This window comes from Camelina sativa, chromosome 13 (assembly GCF_030686135.1).
Source record: "Camelina sativa cultivar CO46 ecotype springtype chromosome 13, ASM3068613v1".
Lineage (NCBI taxonomy): Eukaryota > Viridiplantae > Streptophyta > Magnoliopsida > Brassicales > Brassicaceae > Camelina > Camelina sativa.
In genome coordinates, this window is record NC_141892.1 from 10576763 (window position 1) to 10603198 (window position 26436).

At 31.4% G+C, this 26436-nt stretch overlaps 1 protein-coding gene, 1 long non-coding RNA gene and 1 pseudogene across 4 annotated transcripts; 1 reads left to right on the forward strand and 2 right to left on the reverse strand.

Moving 5' to 3' along the window:
• Positions 1–11970: 11970 nt before the first annotated feature.
• On the reverse strand, positions 11971–14080 carry LOC104736453 (histone-lysine N-methyltransferase ATXR6-like). Its single transcript, XM_010456437.3, has 6 exons — positions 13507–14080; positions 13137–13220; positions 12822–13051; positions 12594–12694; positions 12254–12469; positions 11971–12165 (listed from the first exon to the last, which is right to left on the reverse strand). The coding sequence occupies exons 1-6, from the start codon at positions 13766–13768 to the stop codon at positions 12006–12008; spliced, it is 1053 nt and encodes a 350-aa protein (XP_010454739.2). The 5' UTR covers positions 13769–14080; the 3' UTR covers positions 11971–12005.
• On the forward strand, positions 13985–16075 carry LOC104736455 (uncharacterized). Of its 3 annotated transcripts, XR_015577328.1 has the most exons (6): positions 13985–14097; positions 14247–14682; positions 14776–14895; positions 15239–15284; positions 15434–15608; positions 15695–16075. It is a non-coding gene; the product is annotated as an uncharacterized LOC104736455 (long non-coding RNA). The 3 variants fall into 3 exon arrangements; XR_759578.3 differs by lacking the exon at positions 15239–15284; XR_002034807.2 differs by lacking the exon at positions 13985–14097 and having other exon boundaries at positions 14100–14682.
• Positions 16076–20304: 4229 nt separating this feature from the next.
• LOC147929378 (uncharacterized) lies at positions 20305–21455 on the reverse strand (annotated as a pseudogene).
• Between the last annotated feature and the right edge of the window lie 4981 nt (positions 21456–26436).

Sequence of the window (26436 nt, forward strand, 5' to 3'; positions counted from 1 at the left end):
TAAAATTATATTAAGATCGAATGATGTGGAATCTCTCTTCTATTTTACTATAATATAAAAGACTAGAAACAAAAACTTGAGTTAGCCAAATAATTTTCATAGGACACACACCACTTTTTTCTTAAAGTATTGAAACATTATTCTCTGATCTCATAAATCTAATTTTAGTTTTTTTACTTTTCCTTTAATGTATAGCGTAATAGCTAACTTCGATGTTATTTAAAGAAGCTCTGTATAACGGTATATGTATACAATAGTTAACAAATTTCTAAATTACTTTTACTTACTAAATTTTTTAATAATTTTTATTATAAATAATGAAATTTTGTATATGTGTTACAAAAATTGTCATTTTACAAAAAAAAAATTAAAAAAAAAACATGTTGTTAGATTGAAATATCAATATCTAAGAACATGTTTGTTGGATTAGAATTCAATTTGTACCGAAGCTTAATTCAGATTGTGTGTTAGTCCTACGACAACATGCATGCATTATATAGCAGCCTCGGATTCGTCTTTTTATAAAGAAATACCTTTAAAGCCCAAGACAAAAAAAAATCTTACTATAATTGCTAGTTCTAAAGTCTTTGAAAATCACTACTTCAACTGATTAATCTATACATATACAATAATATACGCCGTTGCGTGTGTGTGTTTATGTCTAATGTCTATTTTACATATTAGGTAAGAGACAAATATGAGCATTCGGAGCGAAACAGAGCCAATTATTAATTGATACAAGATGAGCTCACAAGTTCTGTCCATTTTTACTAAATTAGTAAAATTATTTTTGTCTCCATATATTGGAGCCCAAACACACAACTCCTTCAGAACTTTTTTTCTTAAAAGTATATTTTTCTAACAAGTTTCTATAGGTTTTTGTTTGGGTAATTATGGTAATGAATATAGATAAAATTATTACTAGGAGTTATGGACTAAAGAGGCAACAAATGAGAGTGATCGTTAACAGTTACATCATTTTTCCAACCTTCTTGTTACCAACTCGATAGTATCAATCCAGATATATATATATATATATATATATACATACATATAAGACGACGTAGTGCAGACTTCCTACACTACGTAAAGTATCATTACATATAAGTTGTAATGATGTCAAAAAAAAAAAAAAAAAAACTTAAAGTTGTACGTAATATCAAATATAACTCAAAATGTTTGTAATAATATACGTTTAATTTGCTTTAAAGAGAAAAGAGGAAATAAAATTTAAATGTACATAGGATATATGTATCATAGTGTAGTAGTGTTCCGATACTTTATGGAAAGTGGTTCCCTATGAAAATTATCTGGCTAACTCAAATTTTTGTTTCTAGTCTTAAAAAGTCAGAACCAGTACTGTCAATTGTGTCAAAAATATATTAAATTATTTCTAAGTAACCTTCCAATCAATTTGGCCGAAATCCATTAAACAATGTCAACATTTCAAACACAATTATAATGCTTTTTGAAATATGATTACGAAACCAACGTTGGCGATTCAATTCAAAGACCAAACTCATATAAGTCTCTTTGATCAAACGGTTTGAAGATTATTTTTGAAAGTAGAGAAATAGTAAACGTCGGTAACCATATGGGACCAACTCCCACCCGTGCCAACATAATTGTCATCATTTTAACCTTAATCAACGACAATTACACACAAAGAATCAAAAGGGTGAGTGAGTTAACAGCAAAAATGAAATTTAATTAGAAAAACAGTAAAAAGGATAAAAGTTGTATTATGCGCACCATTTTACATGACTCACTAAAACAAAAGCATATTGATGATAATTCATCATTTTTTTTTTTTTTCGTGTGGCATAAGCTTGAGAAATTTGGATCTTTTTCCCAAACCTCGATCATTAATTTTCTTTTTACACTACTTCAGTTAATTTGGAAATATTGTATATCCTTTTTTTTATTGTCGTTATTTCTGATGTTGATCTTTTTGGTGACCAATTCTTTAAATTATTATTTTTATTATATAGATATACACACATTTCTCGAAAAAAAAAAGAGTTAACTTTAAGAAACATATTTAATTATCGAAGTCTAAATTATCTGCAACAAATATAATTACAATGGTAACGTTGAAAATTTTCAGGGCAAAAATAGCTTAGGCCATTTTAAAACAAAAATAATGTATACTATTAAAAGAGAAGCATTATTTACAAAGGCAAAATGAAACTTGAGAATATATGACAAAAAATGATCCTGAATATATTTCAAAACATACAATAAGAGAGAGACATTAAAGTAAATTTGATAATAAAAATGTGCGGATCCTATTGTGACCCGGATTGATTATGTTCGGATCATGTATTAATTATTCGGAGCTGTTTTTCATACTACCGTATCCAAACAAAATCGAAACAAGCATCTGCAATAAAATTCAAAAAAAGTAATTAGTTTTGTGTAAACAATTTAAGGAAACAATAATTTCGATATTAATGTACATATTTAATTTGGGCAATTAAATTCGAAATTGAATATATGTAAACATATTTAATTTGATTTTATATTTTTAGATATATCCGTAAACAATAAATTCTGATTTTGATGTTACCTAATATACAAAATCATTTAAATTTGATTATAGAAATGATTTAAATCTGGTTATATATTGTGAGATATCTGCGTAAACAATATTTATTATGAGATATCTGCGTAAATGTTTGTATATTAGGTGTGTGTATAAAAATATAATTTGGTTATATATTGTGAGATATCTGCGTAAACAATATTTATGATTTTATATTATGATTTCTTTTTTTAAAAATCTATATTTCAAAACTAAATGAACAAATCTAAAATAACTACCAAAATCTTTTTTGTTAGTATCCTAAAATATATTGTGTTAGAAAAGATATGTTAATCTTCATCTCTATATAAGACATGTCGAAGTCTTTAGTTTCGTTCATTCACAAAAAAAAAATCCTAGCATCAATATTTTACGTTTTAAATTTCTGACTTTTATTTTTCATTATCTTATAGTGTTTCAAATTTTTTGCTGGTCATAATGCTTTTATCCATTGCGGAGCAGGTATAGTGGACGAGTTTGACCCTTTTGACAACTATATATTGGTCATCCGGTTCATGAAGTTTAATTGCTTTTTTTGGTGTTCTTATTCGGTTTGATGGTTCACAATTTTAATAAAAATATAGCTGATCACTAATCCGGATCACACTCGATCCAGGTCCAATATCGTGTCAATCTATTATGTATAGTGAATCGATTATCACTTTAAGTATTAACAAATTTGATGTAACCAAACCATTAAAAGATTATGATATAAATGTTATACCAAATAAATAATTTGACAGTAAAAATCGTGGTTTTTTTAACTCTGAATTTATTATTGATTGCAAATTATGAGAACTATTAACATATGAATCTATCATGGACAATTCCTTCCTACCCTATTAGATTCACGACATGCACTCTTGCTCTCCTGCTTTTGATGGACACCTCCTTTCTCTATGCTCCTTAGTTGTATGTAGAATTACGGCGAACGACAATAATTGTGCATCACTGGAGATTGTCTGTAAATTTGTCTCCATTAATCTGCACAATTAATAAATTACATTATCTGGAGCTCAAACCCCAGACTCCTGGTGCATAAGCATTAATGAACCTTAGGCCAACCAAGTGGACCATGGGGCTTCCACGAAAAAATTGTGGTTTTTACATATATCTTTATTTTTTGAACTAAAATATACAATCATAAATGGAAAATTTATTATTAAAACCATAATTATGAGATGGAAAACATGACATATACAGGACATGACAGATTTTATGTCCTAAATTAGACATACCATCTTTCTCTTACTATTTTTTTTAATATAATTGTCTTTACTGATAACAAAAACAGATGTGATCATTCTTTTTGTTTAAACCGAATTAAAAATAAATCAAATACTAAACTGATACAAAACTGAGTTTAGATTATGAATACTAATAATATTTTTTAAAAATACGTTTACAAACATAATCCGCATGTACGTAATAAATTATAAATGTGTTAGTAAATTTAGTTTTTAAAATCAACCACGCACGTATGTGCGGGTCCTAATCTAGTACATTAGTAAAACACAAACCATATGTGGATTAGTTGATTAACATTATAGGTTTTACTAATCCACATATAAATCAATTAATGTATTACAAATATATTTGTGGATTAGTAAAACCAATAATGTGGATTAGTTGATTTATATAACGCCATCAATCCAATGTTATGACGTTAAGTCGTACTATTGCAGTATTTTTGGTGAGATTTTATCGACTTGTAAGGTTAAAGTTATGTCCGATATATATTTTGGATCGTTAAGTCGTCCAAAAAAGTGGTGTCGTATGTAGCAAAGCTTTTACTTTTCTAAAGAGAAAGAAATGATTATGATCCCAATTAGAAACCCTAACGTAGGGACAAAGAGGGGGAGACACTGATTAGCTATTATAACCCTAATTAAAAGACAGCCCGACATTAATTATTTAATAATCAAAGTTTGCACGGATAGATATAGTTTTCAATGTGATAATGATATTTGGCTTGTTGTTAAGGGAACAAGAGATAATAATGATGTCGGTAATAGTTGGTTAGTCTGATAACCTAAGTCCTAACGACAAATTTCTCTATTTACACTTTGCTTTACTTTACGATTTTGAAACCAATATGTTGGCAATTTGTCTTCACTTCTGTGGTTGTACAGTTGTATTAGTCGAGATAAAGAACGAAATGTTCAACTTTTTCTTAGTTATTACTATTAACTTAATTCGATATATGTTCGTTGCAAACAAAAGTAAGATCGATGTTAGGAAAATTCACTACTAATAAATAAGTGATCGGATAGAAGCAACTCAATATTTGTTTTGTGAATAGGTTTCAGGACATATGGTAGTTTTTCATTCAAAATAATATTAAAATAAATAATTTTGAGGAAATTTGTTTATAATTCAAAATATACTTATTGAATGTCAATAAATAAGTATGTGTGTGTGCATAATATTTTCCACTACGAAAAAAATTGTCTAAGCAAACTTACAACATATTGATAGACAAATATTTGTATTCTAATTACCCAAAAAGAAAGTGAATATATAGGTCGTTGCTAGGGCTGGGCATTCGGGTAACCCATTCGAGTTTAGGTATTACCCATTCGGGTTCGGGTAAACGGGTTTAGAAAAATAGAATCTATTGGGTATTTTTAGATATATGGGTTCGGTTCGGTTTGGATACTATCGGGTTCGGGTCGATTTGGGTTACAAATTTTAGAACCCGATTAGTACCCGAACTACCGGGTACCCAAAAAAATATAATTAAATTTAAATAAATTTAGTTAAATTTTGACTTACATAACTAAATATTTTAGATATTTTGATTATTTTTGATATTTAGGTATAAAACTAAATGAAATATTCAAAATTAGAATCATAATTTTGGGGTAATTGCATTATATTAATGATAAATATTATAAATATGTTTATATGTTCGGGTTTAATGGGTATCCAAACGGGTACCCGGGTATTATCCGACCCTAACACGAACCCACAGGTATTAGAAAATAGAACCCAATAGGGTTTTATAGGCAAACCCGTACCCAACTCCGAACCCGGTTTTTTGGGTCAGGTTCCGGATTGGGTATTCGGGTACAGTTTTTATGCCGAGGCTTAGTCGTTCTAATGGAAAAAAAAACTCATAATTAAGTACAAAAAAAACCATAATGAAAATAAACAAATGTAGAAAGAGTGGCGTAAATCACGTGAGAACGATTTCCCAATAAAATCAGGCAGCAAGCCTTTTAGAGATTATATATCTTTTTTTGTTTCCTATTAACCCAACCCAACGTTGAGTTTCCTATGAGATCAGAGAAAGAAAAAAAAAAGTCAGATCACATATAAGTTGCAGAAACGTAGATGGGAGATAAAAATAAAACAAAATTGAACAAAGCTTGTGAATATAGTAGTGTTGATGGCGTTTGTGAAGAAATTAAACATTACTATATTCACAGCTAGAGATCATTTTCAATTTCAATCTTGGATTAAACAAAAGATTCAATCTTCGGATTAAACAAATCTATATAAAAAATTGCGACCCAAATTATACTATAGCAGAGAGAGGTTCCTTCTTCGATTTTGGATTAAACAAAGCTATAAAATTCTTTGCAACCCAAATTATACTAAACTAGTATAAATCCCCAAAACGGAGGATTTAGAAAATATAAGAATCGAAGGATTGTACAGAGGACCGGAAAACGCAGGAGAAGTTGATTTTGAAAGAGAGAAAGAGAAGAAACTTCAGGTTTACTGGTGGAGAAGGTGGATGGTCATCGGCGGTGATTAGAATTGTCGGATCAATCGAGAAGTTTATCTCTGTTGTGTTGTATTGACTGTTTTTTTTAATATGAAATCCTTTAAAAATCTACCTAAGAAGGTATGATTTGTTACTCATATTTTTCAACTGAAAAAACAAACAAAAGTCTTGTAGAATCATTCAAAGTAGCATTTTTAAAAAAGTTGTGATATTTTGAATAACAGTAGATTTAAAGTAAGTTTTGTAAATTATTGATTAAAAAACAAGAGATTGTAAATGATTTTAAATGATTTTACATAGATTCCAAATTGAATAACATAGGATTTTAGAATTTTTTTAAAAATCATCAGTTGAATAACAAGTTATTTTAAAATACTCTAAAATCTTCTAAAAAACAAGTTTAATACCCCTCTTTGATTATTACTATTGATTGCAAAGATCAAAGTTTGACAATCACCTTCAAAGATGATGTTTGTGTATCCGCTATTCCACGATTGTTGCATAGCATAGATTAGGCTCTGGCATTCAGCTTCAATAGCAGACTTCACTACATTACCCATTGCTTGACCCGCTTCTTGAAATGACCTTGATCTTTACGGACTAACCGTGTTAATGTGGATCGTCTTTCTCCATTGATGAAGTTGCCATCATAATTGCATTTAACCCACCTAGAGGGTGGTTTTTGTCAATTGTGACTTTCTATTCTGGAACTCATGGTGTTAGTTGGTAGTTGATGAGAATATTATGTGCTTGATATCACAACCGCAAGCCATTCATATGTTTCTTGTTTTGCTTCTCTTAAATCCCTTTGCCAACTATGATTTAGTTTCTCGAAGGTGAACTTGTTGCGACTTGTCCAGATCTTCTATAATATCCATAATGGTAGTAGAGATAGCCTATCATAGTTCTTTCTGTGTTTGTGAAATTTCAGAATCGCTTTTATTTTGGATTCAAAAGTCTCACTTTGATTTAAGAGACATCTGATAGGGATGGTGGATCCTCGCTAAATCTGCAATGCATGAGGACAAGTGAAGAATAGATGTTCAATTGTTTCTACCTCAGAGACACACCGTTTGAAGAAAGCATTTGTAGAAATATGACATCGCTCCAGCTCGGCTCCTGTAGCCAGTGCTCTTGACAATAACCGCTATAGAAAATGCTTAAATTTTGGAGGGATTTTTGTTTTCCAGATATCGTTTTTTATTTGTTGATCTCCATATGGGGGTATGGCTTGGAATTCTTGATCTGGGTGGTGAGTTGTAACCCAGTAGCCTGATTTGACTAAGTAGATACCATTTTCTGTATAATGCCAACCAAGATAGTATGTTTCTGCCAAATTCTGAGCTTGATTGATAGAATGTGGGTGACATCATCTGGGTGGACTCTCTCCCTTATAAACCTCTCATTCCAGCCCGTTTTTTTTTTGGTAGAAAGAAGCTATCCACAGTGGGAATATCTAGTTGATCTTCAAATGCTTTTCGAGGGGGTCGAGGGGGGTGTACAGGGAGCCAAGGATCTGTCCAAGTTTGTATGCATCGGCCATCCCCTACTATAATACGCAAGCCTTTTTTTAAGAGGTCCCAACCAACAAGAATTGATTGCCAGCCAAATGAAGGTTGTGTTCCCCTAGAAGCATCGAGGATGTTAGATCCAGAAAAATATCTTCCCCTAAGGGTACGAGATAGAAGGCTATTTGGATTTTGAAGGATTTACCATGCTTGTTTGGCTAGTAATGCTTCATTAAATTGTTCTATGTCTCTAAAGCCAAATCCACCCTCTTTCTTCATATACTTCATTTGGTCCCATGCTACCTAGTGGACTGCATTGCCATTTTGTTGAGAATTCCACCAGTAGTTTGCAATAATCCTTTCTATATCCTCACAGATTCTTGTTGGTAACTTGAAGCAGTTCATTGTATAGACAGGCATTGTCAGAAGTATTGCTTTCAATAAAATCTCTTTCCCACCTTGAGACAGGAACTTGTTGTTCCAGTCTTTTAGATATTATTATTACTAGGTGATTACCAGCGCTACGCTGCGAGTTTTCTTTTCTTTAATTTTTGTTCCTTTTATCATTTTAAATGTCATGTTTTGATGATTTGATCATTGTAATATCAAGTTTTCTTATCATTCACTAATGCAATTGAAATCAACGCATGAACAACTACTCTTTACATTGAAGTATTTTTCTAGCTAGTAACCTTTTCAACAATATCACTCACACAAAAGTTACATCATAAGATTCGTTTATGATCTTGTTTCGCTGGAAAAGAGAGAAACTTTGTTATATCTTATAGAGACAGAAACCTTTAATAATACAAAACTCACGAACAAAGCAATTTGGCACACAATTAGCTTACTTAGCAATGTTGATTTTATCTGATTTTTTTTTAAATGTCACTGCATCAATCTTGAGTGAGCCCAACCCTTCTCCTTCATCACAACATCTTTATATAAGATGAAAAAGTTCAACTTTAGTTAATAATGATTTTTACAATTAAATATAGACAATGATGAATGAATCATCAACTTTTGGAGTGGAATATGAAAAGAGGCTATATGTTTTAAAGTTAACATTAACTAGGTAATAACCCGACTATATGCGGGATAAATCGACTCAAATAAAATAATTATTTGGAATTTAAGATGTCATAATAATAATTTTGTACACATAATTTTTTTATTTTATTCAAATTTACATTTAATTATTTTGTGTAAAAATATATTTCACCCGTGAAATGTGGAATATAATGTTAATTATTTATGATAATTGTGATAATGTTATTTATTTTTAAGATTATTGTAATAATTAAATTTTAATATATATTCCCTTTGTTTCATAAAGAGTGTCATTTTAGAATTTGATTTTTGTTTCACAAAGAGTGTCATTTTACATTTCCAATGCACTATTTTATTTTTTCAATGCATCTTTTTCATTAGATTTTCTAGTTTTACCTTTAATCTATGATTAAATTAATCCATTAAACATTTATTAAATAAGGGCATATATGTATTTTTTTAATATTTTCTGAATTTGTGTGAAATGTGTCAAAATGACACTTATTGTGAAACAGAGGGAGTACTTGAATAGTCATCAAATTTTTTAAAATCGGAGAATAAGTTTTGTATTTCAGAAAGTTAAATAGATGAATAAGTTTTTTAATAGTTTATGAAATGTAATTTACTTTAAATCATTAAATATGTTATGAAAATGATAATTAAATTATTAACTATATATATATATATATATATATTTTAATAGTTGATGAAGTCTTTCATTTTAAAAAACTAATAGAAAGAAACATTACCTTATATATTCTAATGACACATTTATGTAAATAATAATGAAATAAAAATTTCCTTATATATTTTAATGGCACATTTAAATATTTAATAACTCAAAAGACTTATTTTTTTAAATATGTTTATCTTGAGATGCTTAATTGTAATTAAATTTCTAAATCGCTTTGGCGATGACACATCAACATTTTCAACAAAATGCTTCTCTATTAATATATAGAGGATGAACATATGGCAGATGCTTAAATGATGAGATGATGATGTGACAGTCATATAGAGAGAGTTAGCCTACTTTCATATATATTATTTACCCTTTTTCTTTCTCCTTTTCTATGGCTTCCATAAAAATTAAAAATGCATGGTTAATGAATAATGATTTGTAATTCCATAACAAATAGGGATTATTTTTTACAAAATTATTGGATTTGTAAATCTTTGTGATGGCTTCCAAATTAGTTTTTTTTTAATTAACTATAAGATAGGTAAACTGTATATAAGACATATGCGAAAGCATATTCAAACTTAAGAAAATATTAGTTTCATACAAAATATTAGTTTTTTTTTCATGTCCGAATATTACAGAGAAAATAAATAAATATACTAAGTTTCCTCTGGCCACAAACCCCTAGAAATATCATACCACGTAATAGAATTATAAGCGCTATTTTTTAGTTTGTCACGACAACGGTTGAGATGTACCAAATGAACGTGGAAACCGGCTTTTGTAAGAGCAACAATATCCGAGCTTAGACGAAGATCCCCTTGGATTACAAAGAGTGGGGCAGGGGGAGACCGGGTTATGGCACAGTTGTAAAGGTCTTCAGATTTCAGATATCCTCACATTGTGGTAATCCCTCACACTGCTGATAACTCTACCTTTTTTATTTTTTGATGGGGCTAGTTTTTTAAGGCGCAAGAGTGTAATATTTTTAGCTCTTTCAGTTTTCTCAATTTCTTTTGCAATTTGAGGTCGGAGATTATCTGAAAGCTACACGTATGCGTTGATCTCGTAAACCCAATAACCTCCTCCCAACAATGAGCTTTGGATATTCTTGAAAAAGTTTTTAGGTTTAACCTTTAATGGGAACCTAACAGTCACAACATGCCAAATTAGCATAGCATGAGTAGAGTAGTTCCAAATTAGTAGAGTATAGTAGTTTGATAAATCATTATATTTTTTAACAGAAGTTTCAGATATTATGAAAACGTAAAATTAAACATAGACATAAATAACAAAACGAATTAGTGATGGTTTTGTTTATTTTTTTTTTTCTCAAAATTATTGGATTTATAAATTTCGCAATGGTGTGTACATTAATTTGACAAAAAAAAAAAGATTTAGTAGTTGTGACTTATGAGTGTCTAATATTAAGGAGACAAAAAATGGTGGGGGTGAAAAGAAGCTTTTGCAAATAATAATAAATCATTTGTATCTCCCGGACTAAGCATGCAAATATGAGTTTCTCTTTTGTTGTTGTGTTAAAGGCACTTAACTCTTAAAACATTAAAATTCCACCCTCTCTTTAACGTACAATCAACAGTAGCCCCCTATATTTTTTTAATGCCTAATCAAGGACGTCGATTATACTACCATTATAAGTGATATAAAAAAGAAAGATGATTAAAAGTAATTACGATGGAACTTAAGTGACAGAATCAGATCTCATCAATCTTGCAAGTTGTATATAATTTTAGAGTGTACAAATTGGTTGTTCGATGTAGACAAAATCTTTGATAATGATCTATCAAAAAAAGTTTGGTGGATAGATATGATTTCGACTATATATAGTTGGTAGCTACTTGAACACACGACTAAGCTAGTTTGTACAAATCCTAACCCTTGTTATTTGTTTTAAGTTTTTATGAAGCATTAAAATATGAAATTTGAGTGTCTTTTTGGAGTATTTTCTCTAAAATAATTATCATATTGTTTTATGTACAATCCATCAAAATTGAATATATATATTTTTTTGTAGAATGTCAAAAAACAAATTGGAAAAATACGGTATGTAGGTGTTGTGGGGTCACACAAATCAGAAAGAGTTTTTGATGCTAACTTTCAAAGTTGCTTGAAGGTACCAACCACACTGTGAGACAGACTCCTCTCTCTAGTCTTTAGCTCTTTGGACCATTCTATTCTATTGTTCCTACTAGTCTGTCTCTTTCTCTTCCCTTAACAACAACAAATTTTATTTTTCTTCACTATTCTTTAATTACCAAAAATAGTACACAAATCATAACAAAAAGGCTTCAAATTTTGGCCCAACCTGAAATAAGACCTTTTCTTTTAGTTTTTTGAATTTTTTTTGTTGGCGTTTTTGTGTTTTTGTTTGTAATGGACAAGTAACCTTGAATAGGTTAAACGAATATTCTTGTGTATATCACAGGGTTATACAAAATGTTCAGTTGGATACTCATGTTCATATCCGTTGTAATCATAATATAATCCCTCTCCTTTGGATATGTCTCTGTTAGCTACGAGTAGAACCCTAGCTTCTCCGTTGATGTTGAACCTCACACACTTCAGGTTCTGCTTCTTCCTCCCTTCTCTGCAATATTCACAAAATGTTCAAAAGCACACAAATGAGTACAAGCAATACTAGAATGTAACCAAATTAGAAGAGGAGAGATACTCACGGTGAGTGATTGTTGATGCCGCTGATGAACCGTGCGATGTTACTACATTTGTAAGGGCAAATAACGAGGCATTGAGTAGGATCAGAGGCATGAAGTAGAGTCATCATGCTGTCACCATCATAGTCATCTTCTCTGTTGCTCAGATAATCAACATCTCCAACGTACTCTGTGATTATGGTCCAGTCTTTCATAAACCTGTCTGCTTCTACCGCAAACCTGCTCAGGTTTTTAAAATATCAGACTTCAATACAATTCTAGATTGATAAATGCATTTCTTCTCCTGTCATACTCTCTATTTGGTTATAAAGGTAAAGAGGAAGATCATAAGAAGGTTACGTACCCTTCATAAGGATCAAAGACGACCATAAGAGGCGGGCATTCACCACGGTCCATCATATGCTTGCACAAGGCTAAGGTCTCTACACCATCTTTAGATAGAACCTGTAAGAAATTTGAATACAAACTTAACTTTTTCTGTTGATACTAAACCCAAATGAATACTTTCAAGAAGACTAAGAATCACCACTAAAACGGATGTGACTGAAGAACCATCACAAAAGATATATACCTGCATGCCTCCTTTCTCAAAAGCAGCTTGGTTTGAAGATCTCGGAGCCTTGCCAGATACATAAGTAAGCTCATTGCTGAACTTGGTGTTGGAAGCTCTCAACGCAGTAGCGAGAGACGCCATTTGCTCGAGCCTCCTTTGAGAATCATTAGTAGGAATGTAAGGAAGAAGCTTTCTCTTCTTCTTTGACATCACCAAGCTAGTCTTTTTCCGTTTCTTCCCAACACTATCTACAAACATTTCCGCTCTTCAGATTAAATACATCCTTAACACAACACAACACATTTGTGGATTTTGACTTAATAATTTACATACCTGAAGAAGTTGAGGATTGAGATGAATCTGGAGACCGCTTAATCCGGAAAAAATCAATAATTTTAGTCTGAACAAGAGGGAATGCTGCAAATTACAAAACTTTTCGTTAATTTATTATCTAAAAGAATTGAAATTTTATAGAATTCAGATATGTAATGATTGAATCAAAATGTGATTCAGATAACCTAAAACAGTTTCAAGTGATTTATAAGTTCAAATGTAAATCAAATTCGCAGTATCAAATCAAAGATAGAGATCAAGAAACCCAGAAAAATTCAAATCTACAGCTCAAGAATGACATAGGCGAATCAAAAGGAGGAAGCTTTGAGAGTAGAGAGAAGAAATATGGGCTTTAGCGAAAGAAGCTTACATTTGGGGATCTGGTGTTTGGAACAAGAAGGGCAGAACCAGGAGCCTTTGGGAACTGAGACGAGGATTGGTCTGAGACAAAAGAGATGAAACCCTTTATCGCATTTGTCGCAAAGAAGAAGCTTCGCAGGTTGTTTCCCGGAGTTGCATTCTTGGCAGACCGTATCCCAATCTGAATTTGAATCTGAATCTGAATCATCCGCCTGCGGAGGTTCGGATCTAGGGTTTGACGCCTGGGTTCTTCTTCTCCTTACTGCCACCATTGTTACGCTTTTTTAGGATTTACCAGAGAAAGACTAAGAGAGAGAGAGAGAGATTATAAACGTGAGATATGAGAGAGGTGAGTTGAAGAGTTGGCGCTCTGATTTCACCGGTCTTTCGCGGGGGAATTTTTGATTTGGCGCCGCTGTTCCGGTTTACTTGATTTTACAGTTCGGTTTTAGTTTGGTTTTCTATAACCCGGTTTTATGGAATCAGGACTCGTTTTTGCCTTTTTGGTCATCTTTATAGCATTCCCATCTTTCGGTTATACCGATGGTATGTCTTTTTTTTCTTTTTCTTTGATAGAACAACCCAATCGATTTTTCTTTTGGTGAGTCTCTTTTTTTACTACTCTCACAAAATTTGATTCCTTTATTCTCAGATTCTGATTTTCCCATTCAAAGATTCGACCCTTTTTTTTTTTTTTGTTCTGATTCAATTGAAACAAATCTGATTATGTTGAGGTTGTTGTGTTCATAGGTACGTGAAGAGAATCTATGGTTATCTTGTGACCGTGAAGATCAAAGGGCTTTTACTAACGCGTATGGATTCCACATATGCTGGTGATTTCATCGTTTGTTTTATCAGTGTGGTTCAGATCTTGGAGCTTCTGGGTGGCCAAAGGACGCTGTATCGGCTTACCATGCCACTACTAATTCATGCTATGGTGATTTCGTTCAACCAGACCAGGTGACCAATCATAGCATTGAGAAAAACTTCACATAAGGGAGGGGGCTAAAGATTCGAGCTCGACAGCCTCAGAACCGTTCGAGTACAAGATTGATAAAACCAGGGCATTGCTCCTAGAAGAATCTGTCTGCAGGTGCATTCTAGCTCTGTACCTCCTGATGATAAGAATCAAATTGAAGTAAAACACCGGGAAGAGGTGAATGAAGGACTCACTGATATTCCTGAGGTATGAGAGAGTAGTAATTCCAAAAGTTGAGGCATACATACATAAACATAAAGGATGCATTTTTTTATAAATAAGTCGTTATGTGATGTGCAGGACAAACAAGTTGTAGCTAAAGACTCAGAGAAGAGTGATTCTTTGGTGAAACCTCAAATAAAGCTCAGGACGCGGGGAACTATAGGGCAAGTGAAAGCAGACAGAGTTGTAGAGGACGAGGTAAGAAGAAGAGAACTTGTTTTAGACATTAATGAATGAAGAGCATATACAGTAGTTAGCTTTAGTAGAATTATAGAATTTAGAAAAAGGAATGAGTAGAGCATGTTAGCCAAGAGTTCTTGTGAAGCTAGTAAATGATAAAACAAAACTTGAGTAGAAACGCTTAATGGTCTTTAGTATTGTTCCATAGTGTTTAATAGGTTGTGTGATTTTTTATCTAGATGGTCAGATCCCTCTTGCTTAATGCGGAGAGCTGATTTTGTGTTATCTCTTAATCCCTCCTGAATTTTCTGAATTTGTTGTGTTACTGAGTGTGAATTTGTTGTCGTGTTTCGTTTTTCAGTTGTGCAGAAATTGTATGTGTTTGAAAGGTTTAAGCTAAGTATAAGGTTTGCCCTATATTGATACTAATCACTGTGTTGGTGGTTTAATCTCTTCTCTTTGCTGTGAAAACTTTTTATCTCTTTTGTTTGGCCATGAATAGAGCTTTGGAAAATTTTGTTAACTAACTTGTCGGATGCTATTCTCTGTTTTGTAGCTATGTCGAAGCTAACAAAGGTAATGTGCTGGAAATTGATGACAATTAAGAAAGATGAACTGAATGAAGTTGGTGCTGCCATTTACCAGAAGCCAATGTCGAATAAATGCTACAATGAAAGATCTCAAAATGAGCCACCTCTCTGCAAAGACTCTGATGATCAAAATGCCGCCTGGTAGTTTATCTATTTCCCTTCTTATATCAATTGACATCTGATTATGCAATGCATTTCTTGATGCTAACATACTTGTTTGACGCAAGAATGTTCCACCTGAGGCATGTATGCACAAGGTAACAGAAGATTCATCAAAACGCGGAGTAGTTTGGCCTGAAAGTTGGCCTAAAAGAGTGGAGACTGTTCCTCAGTGGTTAGATTCTCATAAAGGTGTATATGGAAAACCTGCACAAGAGGATTTCACAGCAGACCATGAACGCTGGAAGACTATTGTTTCAAAGTCATACCTCAACGGTATGGGAATTGACTAGTCTTATGTGAGAAATGTAATGGACGTGAGAGCTGTGTATGGAGGGTAAGCAAAAGCTTATGCAATCTTAAAACACATATTTAATTAAAAAAAATTAGACACCCAAGGATGACTAATGGGAGGACAAAAAATAAAAACAAAGGTTTAAAGATCTAAACATAAATTACTATTATTTTCATATTATTAAAAGATACAGATACTCATTTGAGGTTGTGCGATGGCCATGCTCTTATAGGGTCCGTTCAAATATTAAGGATTATAGATTTTAGTTATTAAAAGATGTCACAAATAGAGCCAATTATCCAATTTTAGTTTTTTTTTTGGTTAATAAAGAAGAATATAGTATAATTCTAAACATTTTATTATATATAATTAAGTAGAGAGTATTCTCAAAACACTACACCAGAACATGCCATGTGTCAGAGCTTGACATTTGTACAATTGGTTTCCATTATTCTCTTTTAAATTCAAATACATCATTATCCAATTTAATACATCACTATCCATTTTAATATATATAATTATATAAACTTATCCTATACACTTTTTTTTAATTAAATTTTTTTTTAAATTCAAATACATCATTATCCATTTCAATACATATCTTATTATATAAAATTTGATATCAAAGTTACTCATTAAGAAGATTGTGACACATATTACTTGTATCGATAAGATATTGATATTTGTCAATTATAAATTTACTAAAACATTAAAAAAACTAAACATTAAAAAAAAGTAAAAGTTCTAAACCTATTGTGAAAAATAAATCCACTAACTATCAATATTTGTAAAGTTTTTCTTTTTAATATTTTTATGTAATTATGTTGTAATATTTTTAGATTTTAGTTATATTAGTTAGTTTTGGTTATAAAAAAAAAGTTATATTAGTTAGTTGAATTTGATTTCTTATTAGAAATTCGTGATGATTTTAATCTATATTTTTTATATTATTTTGATTTTTTTTTCTTTAGTTAAGGATATGTAAGATCAACATTTATTTTTTTCTTATTTTTTTTTAATGTTGTGGTATTTTTAAATTGGTTTTTAGTTTATATTTTATATCTCTAAATTATCTAAGACTCATAAATCATCGTGCTTATAATTTTTAATTTTAATTTTTATTATATCCAGTAACTATCTTTGAATTTCTCAAATTTTATTGGGTTGGTCATAAACTCATTGCAATCGTGTAGATATTTTTTTCTTTTTATCCACAATATTTTTTTGAGTAAACAATTTAAAAAAAAAATCTTTTAGTGGTTATACAAACTGTCACAAACAAATCTTAGTGGTGAAAAGGAACTACAAATTGAAAGTAAATGAACAAAAATTGATTTAATTTGTTCACAAAGTCATTTTATATGTGGTGATAAGATCAAATTTTAACAATAAAATATTTTTGGATGTAAGAACTTTTTTTAGTGGTAAAACATAAAGTAAAATTGTACGTGTGTGGTGTATGCAGTGTCATGCTTTAAATTGCCAAAGGACATCATATTAGACATTGAAACACTATTGATGAACTTCAGAGATCTTGAAAAGTTTAATGATGCCCTCCTGGCAAAACATTGCAAGATCTCAACTAGATATCTCGGTAGTATATTTGCCAAAGTAATGAAAGCAAGATACTACCGAGATGATCGACTATTGGATGCTAAAGAACGCAAGAATCAATCTTACGGATGGACATCACTATTAGTAGGCATAGATTTAATAAAAAAGGCACCAGATATCTAGTTGGGGATGGCAAAACAATACGTTTTGGACTTGATAATTTGCTGCCAGAGCATCTACCGAGACCTATCAACCTAATAGATTTTCAGAGTGATTTCACAATGGACACTTGCATAAAAAAACTGGAGATATTCGCATTTGGGACTCACAGCAGTTGGAAGCCATTGCCACCCTAGAAGATAACACATCTATTAAAGACCTCTACATTTCCCAAGTTGAAACAGAAGATTCTCTAATATGGCATTACACAACTTCAGGTCAATATACTGTCAAGTCGGGGTACTGGTTCCTCACACACAATCCTCTTAATCAAAATCTTGTACCATATATTCTGTATGGCTCGGTAGCATTGAAAAATCAAATCTGGAAGTTGAACATCCTTCCAAAAATAAAACACTTTCTCTGGCGAGTTGTATCGAAAGCTTTGCCAACAACAACCAGATTACGAACTCGAGGAATGACCATAAGCGCAATCTGTTCAAGGTGTAATCAAGCTGATGAAACAATCCTTCACACACTTTTTACCTGCCCTTTTGCTAAAATGGTTTGGAGAATGTTAAATACCCTCTCTTTAAATCTCCATCAATTTGATACTGATGCATAGTCTTTAATTGCAATTTTGATTGATCTTTCTAATCAACACAATAACATACATGAAGCTTATCTCCTTTCTGGTTGATTTGGCGAATTTGGAAAGCTAGAAACACTCTTGTTTTTGATAGTTTTCGGGAGGGAGTCTCAGTTACTATCTTAAAGACACTAGCTGAAACAAAAGAATGGATAAACACCTTCAACATACCAGAAAGGAATTGCAGTCCACCAAACTTGCCAGAAACTTCATCCTGGTCACCTCCTATATTTCCTATGCTTAAATGTAATTTTGATGCAGCCTATGATCCCAACAACTACCAATCTTCAGTAGGATGGATATTGCGAAATCACTTGGGCGAAGATATTGTCTGGGGAGCGACAAAACTATCTCCTTGTAGTTCAGCTCTGGAGGCGGAGACAAAGGCATTATTATTAACCATACAATTGCTGTGGATCCGAGGATATGGTGCTAGTCCGATAGTATTCGAAGGTGATTGTGAAATCTGATAAACTTAATCAATGGTCGTCTCCATAATGCTTCACTCGCAAACTTACTCCTAGATATACAGTTTTGGCTGTCGAAATTTCAACATGTTTACTGTACTTTCACCAATAGGAAAAACAATGTGACAGCCCATTCTCTTGCAAAATTAGGATGTCAAAATTCAAATTATTATGTGGAGTCTGCAATAAAGCCAAATTGGCTGACTGAATCTCTTTGTAGTAATTTTGGTTAATTCAATACAATTTACTTTGCGTAAAAAAAAAAAAAAAATTGTACGTGGATTCTAATAAGATGACGTTTTGACGGGTTATCTCCATGTAAAACATAAATAAGTTGCGGAACATTTTTGAAATTTGACAATATTGATCCTTGGTTGACTAGCTACTCCTCTGCTTGGTCATGGGTTTGACCTACTGTAATAATATTTGTAATGATTAATGTTTGAAAAAAGTTTTGGTGACTGATAATATAGATTTAGATTATTATAATAATTGTAATAATAATTTTAAAATATAAAACTATAAATTAGTGTATTAAAGTAAAAATTTATCTCTAATTAAGAATATGTATATATTTATTTCTAGAATAGTCTATATTTTCTCTATCTACTCAAAAGTAATTATAAATTAATTTACAAATACAAATTAATTGTTTTCTTAATATGTGTGATAATGTCAAAACATCAGTCTATTAAGGACAGAAGGAGTAGTAAAAAATTTTAAAACTCGCACATCAAGCAGGTCCTAATCTAGTAATTATATAAACTTCTCTTACGAGCTTTTTTTTTAATTATACAATTATATATGTTTCTCTCATATTATAGTATACTATTTACACATTCTTCTATTAAATAATGTACAATAACTTATTTAATAATTACATTAGTTTGGGAAAAATCAATTAAAAATATATATATAGTCATATGCATGAATTAAAAAACAAAAAGAATGCAAATAAGTTTTGGCTTTAATCCACCCATTAGAAGAAACAATTACTCAGTTCTATTTGCATATAGAGCAAATAAATGCATGCAACGAAATTTGGTTTTAATGTAAATGTTACAAAAACCAATTGTACTCAGCTCATATCTTATCACAATTTTGTAACCTGAAGTCACTAAAATTCCGAGAAAATCCCTGAAAAAAACCTCAAAGTGACACCAGGTCCCAGTTTAAACCTTAGAAGTTTTGCACTTCAACATTTATACCTCAAAATAATAATATTGTTAATATAATACCCCACATTGGCTTACACGTTTGTGGCATCACAAAAGTTAACAGAAGTTTTACGGAAATTAATTTGTTAACAGAACAGTTAACAGTAGTTAATGTCGTTTGTGTTAATAAAATGTGATTTTATATAAATTAGAAGGGATAATCTAGAAAATTTTAGGGAAAATAAAGAAAACAATAAATAAATATAAAAACACATAATTCATGGTAAAAAAATTTCAGAACTTGTTTAAAAACATATTTTGTCCCAGAACCTAATATTGACAACACAAAAACCATAAAAGTTTTCATCGCAAAACTGAAATTGAAAGACATAAACATTCAAAGAGGAGGTTGATGGTCATTGTTAGACATATCATACACCTTGTCTCCAAACACTTGAAATGGCCGACCTGTGAATGGACTCCAAAATGTTCAACCTCCTCTTGGAACATTTTCCACTTTTCTTGTCTTTAAAGGTCGTCCACGCTTCTTGCTTTTTGGTTTGTTTGAGGAGACTGAAGGTTGTGGGGGCACTTGATGAAGCATAAACTGCAGAAGATGATTGATTCGGTTGAGAGCTAATTGGAGAAGAAGTTTGATCGATTGTGGTGGATTCAGTGGTTGGTAATGGATGAGAGTCAACAGCTGAATTGGCTCTAGGTTTCCTTGTCTTTGGTTGACGTAGTGGCTGAACCTAATTCACGAAAATAAAACAGAGAAATTTAAAACCAATTATCAAGCATTGGCCAAATAAAAAAGAGAGAGAAAGTACCTCAACTAATGGAAGTTTCTGAGGTCTACCACGTCTGTTTTTTGGTCCCTCCACAAATACAGTTTCATTTTTACAACCACTTTTAATATGACAAGCTTGACCACACTGGCTACAATGTGGTATCCTCCCATGTCTAGTTGATTTTCCTGCATTTTGGAGTGACTCAAAATGTTCTTTTTTTTTGTCACGATTCTTTGGTCGACCTCTTGGCTTGCGAATATTAGGGATCCCAATTAGAGGTTTCCATGTTTTCTTCCATAGTTGCTCACCATTGACATGTTTTATATTATCCACATATGTGTTCTTCAAGTAAGAGGATTGGTAATAATCAGCCACATACTTCTCTGGATTATCTTGATTGTCGTCTAAAACACATACAACATGTTTGCATGGTATGCCTAACAAACATAGTTAATGAGACTCATATTAATACCATCAAAAAAGTTAACTCTAATTCAGGTTCACAGAAAATACCTGTCAAATCTCATCGGCGACATGCACATTGATGTGTTGCCAAATCAACTGAATAACCAATGTTGAACTCTGTAACTTCATACAAGTACTTGATGTTGCGTAATGTCTTGCAATACTTCTTATCCTTTCTTGCTTTCTCCAATATAGCAAGTGTGATAGGTGTGAGATGGGAGTCTAACTTGAATGCTTTTAACCACCTGCGAGATATCCTTGTCATAGCTTGTCTTCTTATATCCTCCAACATTGTTATAACAGGCTTTGTTCTGGCCATTTTAATAGTCCTATTGAAAGCTTCTGAGAGATTGTTGTGGACATCAGCACAATGAGATTTCGGGTTGAAAATGCTCTACACCACGTTCTTGGCTCTGTCACAAGCAACGCCTCATATGAATGGACTGATGTTTGCTTATAGTCCCTCAGCCATCTACCTTGGTGACCTGTGAAGTCACACACGGTTCTGATCATTTTAGTTTTCCTTCCATTATATTGTTGGTTTTAATTTGGTTTTATCTCCTTCAAGCAAACAAACTGCTTTTAAGGTGATCCATTATATTGTTGGTTCTCCTAGCACTTTGATCTCTTCTCTTATACTTCTCTACTCTCTCTTCAACAATTAGTTGATATTTCTCCTATCAATTTGCTTCTGTAAATAGTAAATCTTGAAGATGTGATAGAGTCTTCTATTTTTAATATGTTTTTTATGTTCAAAAATTAATCAAATGCAATAATTTCTCATTTTTATAAAATCTGGAATGTTTAAACATTTATACTAATTATATTCTACTTAACATTTTTTAATTTCAAAATACTATATTTAAAAAAATAAGATTGTATAAACAGTACATAATATATTGTTTAAATATTATAAGAGACTCAATTTTTAGGGGGAGGTATTGGTTTAGGATTTAGAAAGAATTTTAATGACTTTATGTTCTTGCTGATTGTTAGAATCATAGAAAATTGAAAGTTAAAAATGAAGGATTTTAAGAGATTGTTTAGGAAGTTTTTTAAAATTTTGATGATTTGTTTTTTCTAATCTTGTAAAATCTTTCTATTTGATGAAAGAGTTTTCATGACTTTTGTTATGAAGGAAATGATATAAAATCCTAAACCAATAACATAAAATTTGAATTCATTAACAATCCAAGATTCTTTTGTTTTACTTGAATAACATAAAACTTTTAATGACTTTATAAAACTCTTAATCCAATAACACTAGATTTATCAAGATTTTAGATAACTTTTTACAAATACACAACCAATAACACCAAATTTTTAAAGAGTTTTTAAAAGTCTTGATTGAATAACAACATATTTTACCTAACTTTTAAAGTCATTAAAATTATTTCTAAATCCTAAACTAATACCTCCCCCTTAATCCCACCATTGGACTTGCCTTTCGTGGTGAGACTCCTAACTTATCTATTTAGGTAAAACACACATGAAGGATCCGTTATTGTCACTGGTGTCAACCAAAACAATCTTTGTGGTACGTTTAGATTTTTAAAACTAATTAAATTTGCTTGACACCATTTCATCAATACTTCAATAGTATACGTAACATGGTTTGGTATTATTAAGATCAGTTTGGTGAAAGTGTCGATTGGTTTAGATCAGTGTTCTAAAAGTTGTCCTCGGCGGCCGTCGAGGCGGCGAGAAGTCGCTGGGCGGTGGTGATCCACGGCGAGTTGGCCAAAATCAGAGAGAAAATTGGTCAAAATTTAAAAGTACCTAAAACTTATTTTTTGTGTTAGAGATCCGTGGAAATGAAGGTATTTTTATGATATTTAAGTCTTTAAAATAAGAAAATGATGAAAAATGAAAGAAATACAGCTAGACCGAAGAAAAAAAATACAGCAAGTTGGCGGCTATTAGGGTTTAGTGGAGGAAGAAGACACTTCAATGTAATTACAAGTTTACCCCTTTTGTCTAAGTTAAAAAATGAACTAGAATTGTTCTCTAAACGACTGAAACCCAGGTTACAAACAAAAAACCATCCCTCTTTACCACTATGCTACGTGAAAATACGATACATCTAACATTTTGTCATTATATAACCTAAACATGTATCTAAAATATATAGTTTTGCTAAACGCCCTCTACCGCCTAGTAACCGATTAGTCCCCTACTAAATTGTCTCGGCGCTAGGCGCTAGTCCACCGCCCAATTAGCGCCTAGCGCTTTTTAGAACACTGGTTTAGATTAATTAAACAACCAATTCGTTTCAAAAGTTTAGGGAGTCATATTATTTATCCCTCATATCTTTCCATAAATCACTATATCAAGTTTGCTAATCCTTTTCGTATTTTCAAGGGGATGTACAACTTAACACTATTGCATCCACCTGTTTTTTTATGAAATTCTGAAAGCCCAATCACAAAAGAATTTCGTAGAAGGTACTAATATCTTGATCGTCTTGGATGAATATTAAGTTTTTTCATAACATAATATTTTCAACTTTAATTTACACCACTTTCTTACAAGAATTCTGCATCCCTCCCACTGAAGACCTAAACACCAATGACATTCAAAATATGTATCAACCAAATCCCTGGCATGTATACAAAAGTATCTCAATAAACAGTATTTCTACCATTGTGTTTGTGAGATCTTACAAAAACCTCGTATGTTAATTTTATATAATATAACAAATTTGTATAAACTAAAAAATGGTCTCTTCCACTAACCAATCAAAAGAGCTATCTAATAGTTAGTTTTTTGTAGTTGTATTTAATAGTTTGTTATAAGGATATAGTTTATAGATAGATTATAATTAGTTAGTAAAACCAACAAATTTATGTAACACAACAATGAAATTTAAAAATTAAAAACACAATAAAACAAATAAATTTATGTATATTCAGATTTATTGAAAACACAATTAAACAACTAAATAATTAAAAGATTTAAGCAAAAAAAAAAAAAAATCCGCCCGACGAACAGACCTCTCCCTAGTAATATATATAAGGAAGAATAAGACACACAACTTGACATTTGTTTTGACAAAAAAAAAAAAAAAAAAAAAAAAATTAGAGTGGCATTATACTATATTAGAATTAAATATTCTAGAGAATTTCTGATATGTCAATCATGTATCGACTTTGAGGGTGCTTGACTGGGACCCCTTTATTATCCTTCAGTTAATAAATTCGTCTTACATATTAGTTAGTTACAAAAACACCCATTTGATCTTAAACCTTATAGGATTATTTATACAAATGAGTCTCGAATTCAAATTAAAGATTCTAAAGAATTTTTAATATGTCAATCATGTTAAGTAAAAACTTGAAATTGTTACTTGACATCAAATAATTATTAAGATGATATTACTATATTATCCACAAAATCTATATGTTCAAGTAAATGCAATAAACCTTGTAATTCATGGAGGTCTAGAAAACCATCAATTTTATCAATTTGTATCATTTTTTTCCTTATTCGTTGTAACGCCCGCGAACCAAAACTTTGCGTTTTGGGGTGGGTGACGATCGACACTCACAAGCTCCATATAGTCTCGGTCGACACTAACGCGAGGACGGCTCGGGAACTTAGCGAGTGTCGGTCGACACCATGTGGAGGTGTCGGTCGACGCTGTTAGGGTTTCGGGGGTGTCAAGCAGGTGTCGGTCGACACCCAAGTGGTGTTGGTCGACACCAGATATCCAGTGTCCGGCGACACCTTCTGGTATCTGTCGACACCCTTCTAACAGTAACCGGGTTGTGTCGGATCACTTGTGCATGTTCCTGGTTTGTTTTATTGTTGTTGTTTGTGGCATGAGAGGTCTTATTGCTTGTGTGTATAGCCCAGTAGATGGGAGGATTGCCTCACTGAGTATTTATCAAATATTCATGCATCTCAATTTGTGTTTGTGGTGCAGGTAAAGGCAAAGTGTGATCGTGGAATCAAGGCAATAAAGAGGAAGATGTTCTAGGGACTCAATTGGATGTTGTCTGGCATTGCTAGGTTGCTAGAGTTTGGTCATTAGAAACATTGCTAGGATTGCCGGTTTGGTATTTCTTATTGTTTGACATTGAAATGGTTAGGATTGAATATTGGTTATTCTATTATGGATTATTATTGATTATTTAATTGATATTGTTATTCCGCTGTTGTTTGTGATTGTGGTTAGGTGGCTAATAGATATGAGACCACTAGTCATAGTTATTTATATTATTATTATTTATTATTAAAAAAAAAACAGGTGAGATCGTTTCATGCGTAAAGCTTGTGTATCGTATGCTCAAATGTAATTTTCCTTTTTAAAACAATTATTTTGGTTAAATTCAATTTTCATTATAATTTTAGATTGCATTTAATGGAATATGACATTGCGATAACAATGTTACTTGATTTATCAATCCATTTGTTTTTTGAACACAGATTAATCCATATGGTGAACTTTTAAAGTCATAACATTCAGTGTTGACATTTATGTCGTAAGCAAAATTATACCTGTGAATCACCAAATCAACTGATTTTGTTTGTATGTTTTTAATGACATTTATTCTAATAAGCAAATGGTTTTTCAGAAAAATGATGATTTTTCAAGTATCATCATTTCATTGTCCTTTTTATCAAAAAAACTTCTCTTGAACAAAATGAAGATCCCATAAATGTATAATGGGATCATGAAAACGCTCCATACCATATGACATTTTTCAGAGTAATTCTGGGCGGTCTACTAATAAATTTTGATGGTAAATTAATTACAATGAATGTGAGTTTTTTTTCAGAGGTATTGACCATTTCCACATAATACATTATTCATAATTAACACTACTGATTTATTATAGATTAAATCATATATGTATTTTTTTAAAACAAACTTAGTAGGTTTTAGTGTAATCATATGTAAATACTATGTTAAAACTAACCAAACCAATAATAAATTTAAGCATAAAAAGTTAAGATTTGAAATCTCAAAAATACGCTTAAAAGATTTACTAAATAATAATAAATTATGGACAAAATTAGTAGGGATATCGAAATATAGTTTGAAAAATTAATTTTGTGGAAAATATATTATCATTAATATCACATATGACAATTGTTAATAAGGAACATCAATAAAATTTAGCTACAATTTTAAAATTTTGTTAAAATGATTATCAACCTATTGGATTTAGTTCTATAATTTTTTTAGGTACAACACTGAGGATAACACAAATAGAAGAAAAAATCATAATGTAATATTTAAATCAAAAGTATATGAGAAAATTTACATA

Excerpts from the sequence above, each read along its gene's own strand:
- LOC104736453 (XM_010456437.3), bottom strand. The coding sequence starts at position 13,768 with ATGGTGGCAGTAAGGAGAAGAAGAACCCAGGCGTCAAACCCTAGATCC. Across the intron at positions 13,221-13,506 it reads CAAACACCAGATCCCCAAAT|CATTCCCTCTTGTTCAGACT; the intron begins GTAAGCTTCTTT and ends TGTAATTTGCAG. Across the intron at positions 12,470-12,593 it reads GTCTTTGATCCTTATGAAGG|GTTTGCGGTAGAAGCAGACA; the intron begins GTACGTAACCTT and ends AAACCTGAGCAG.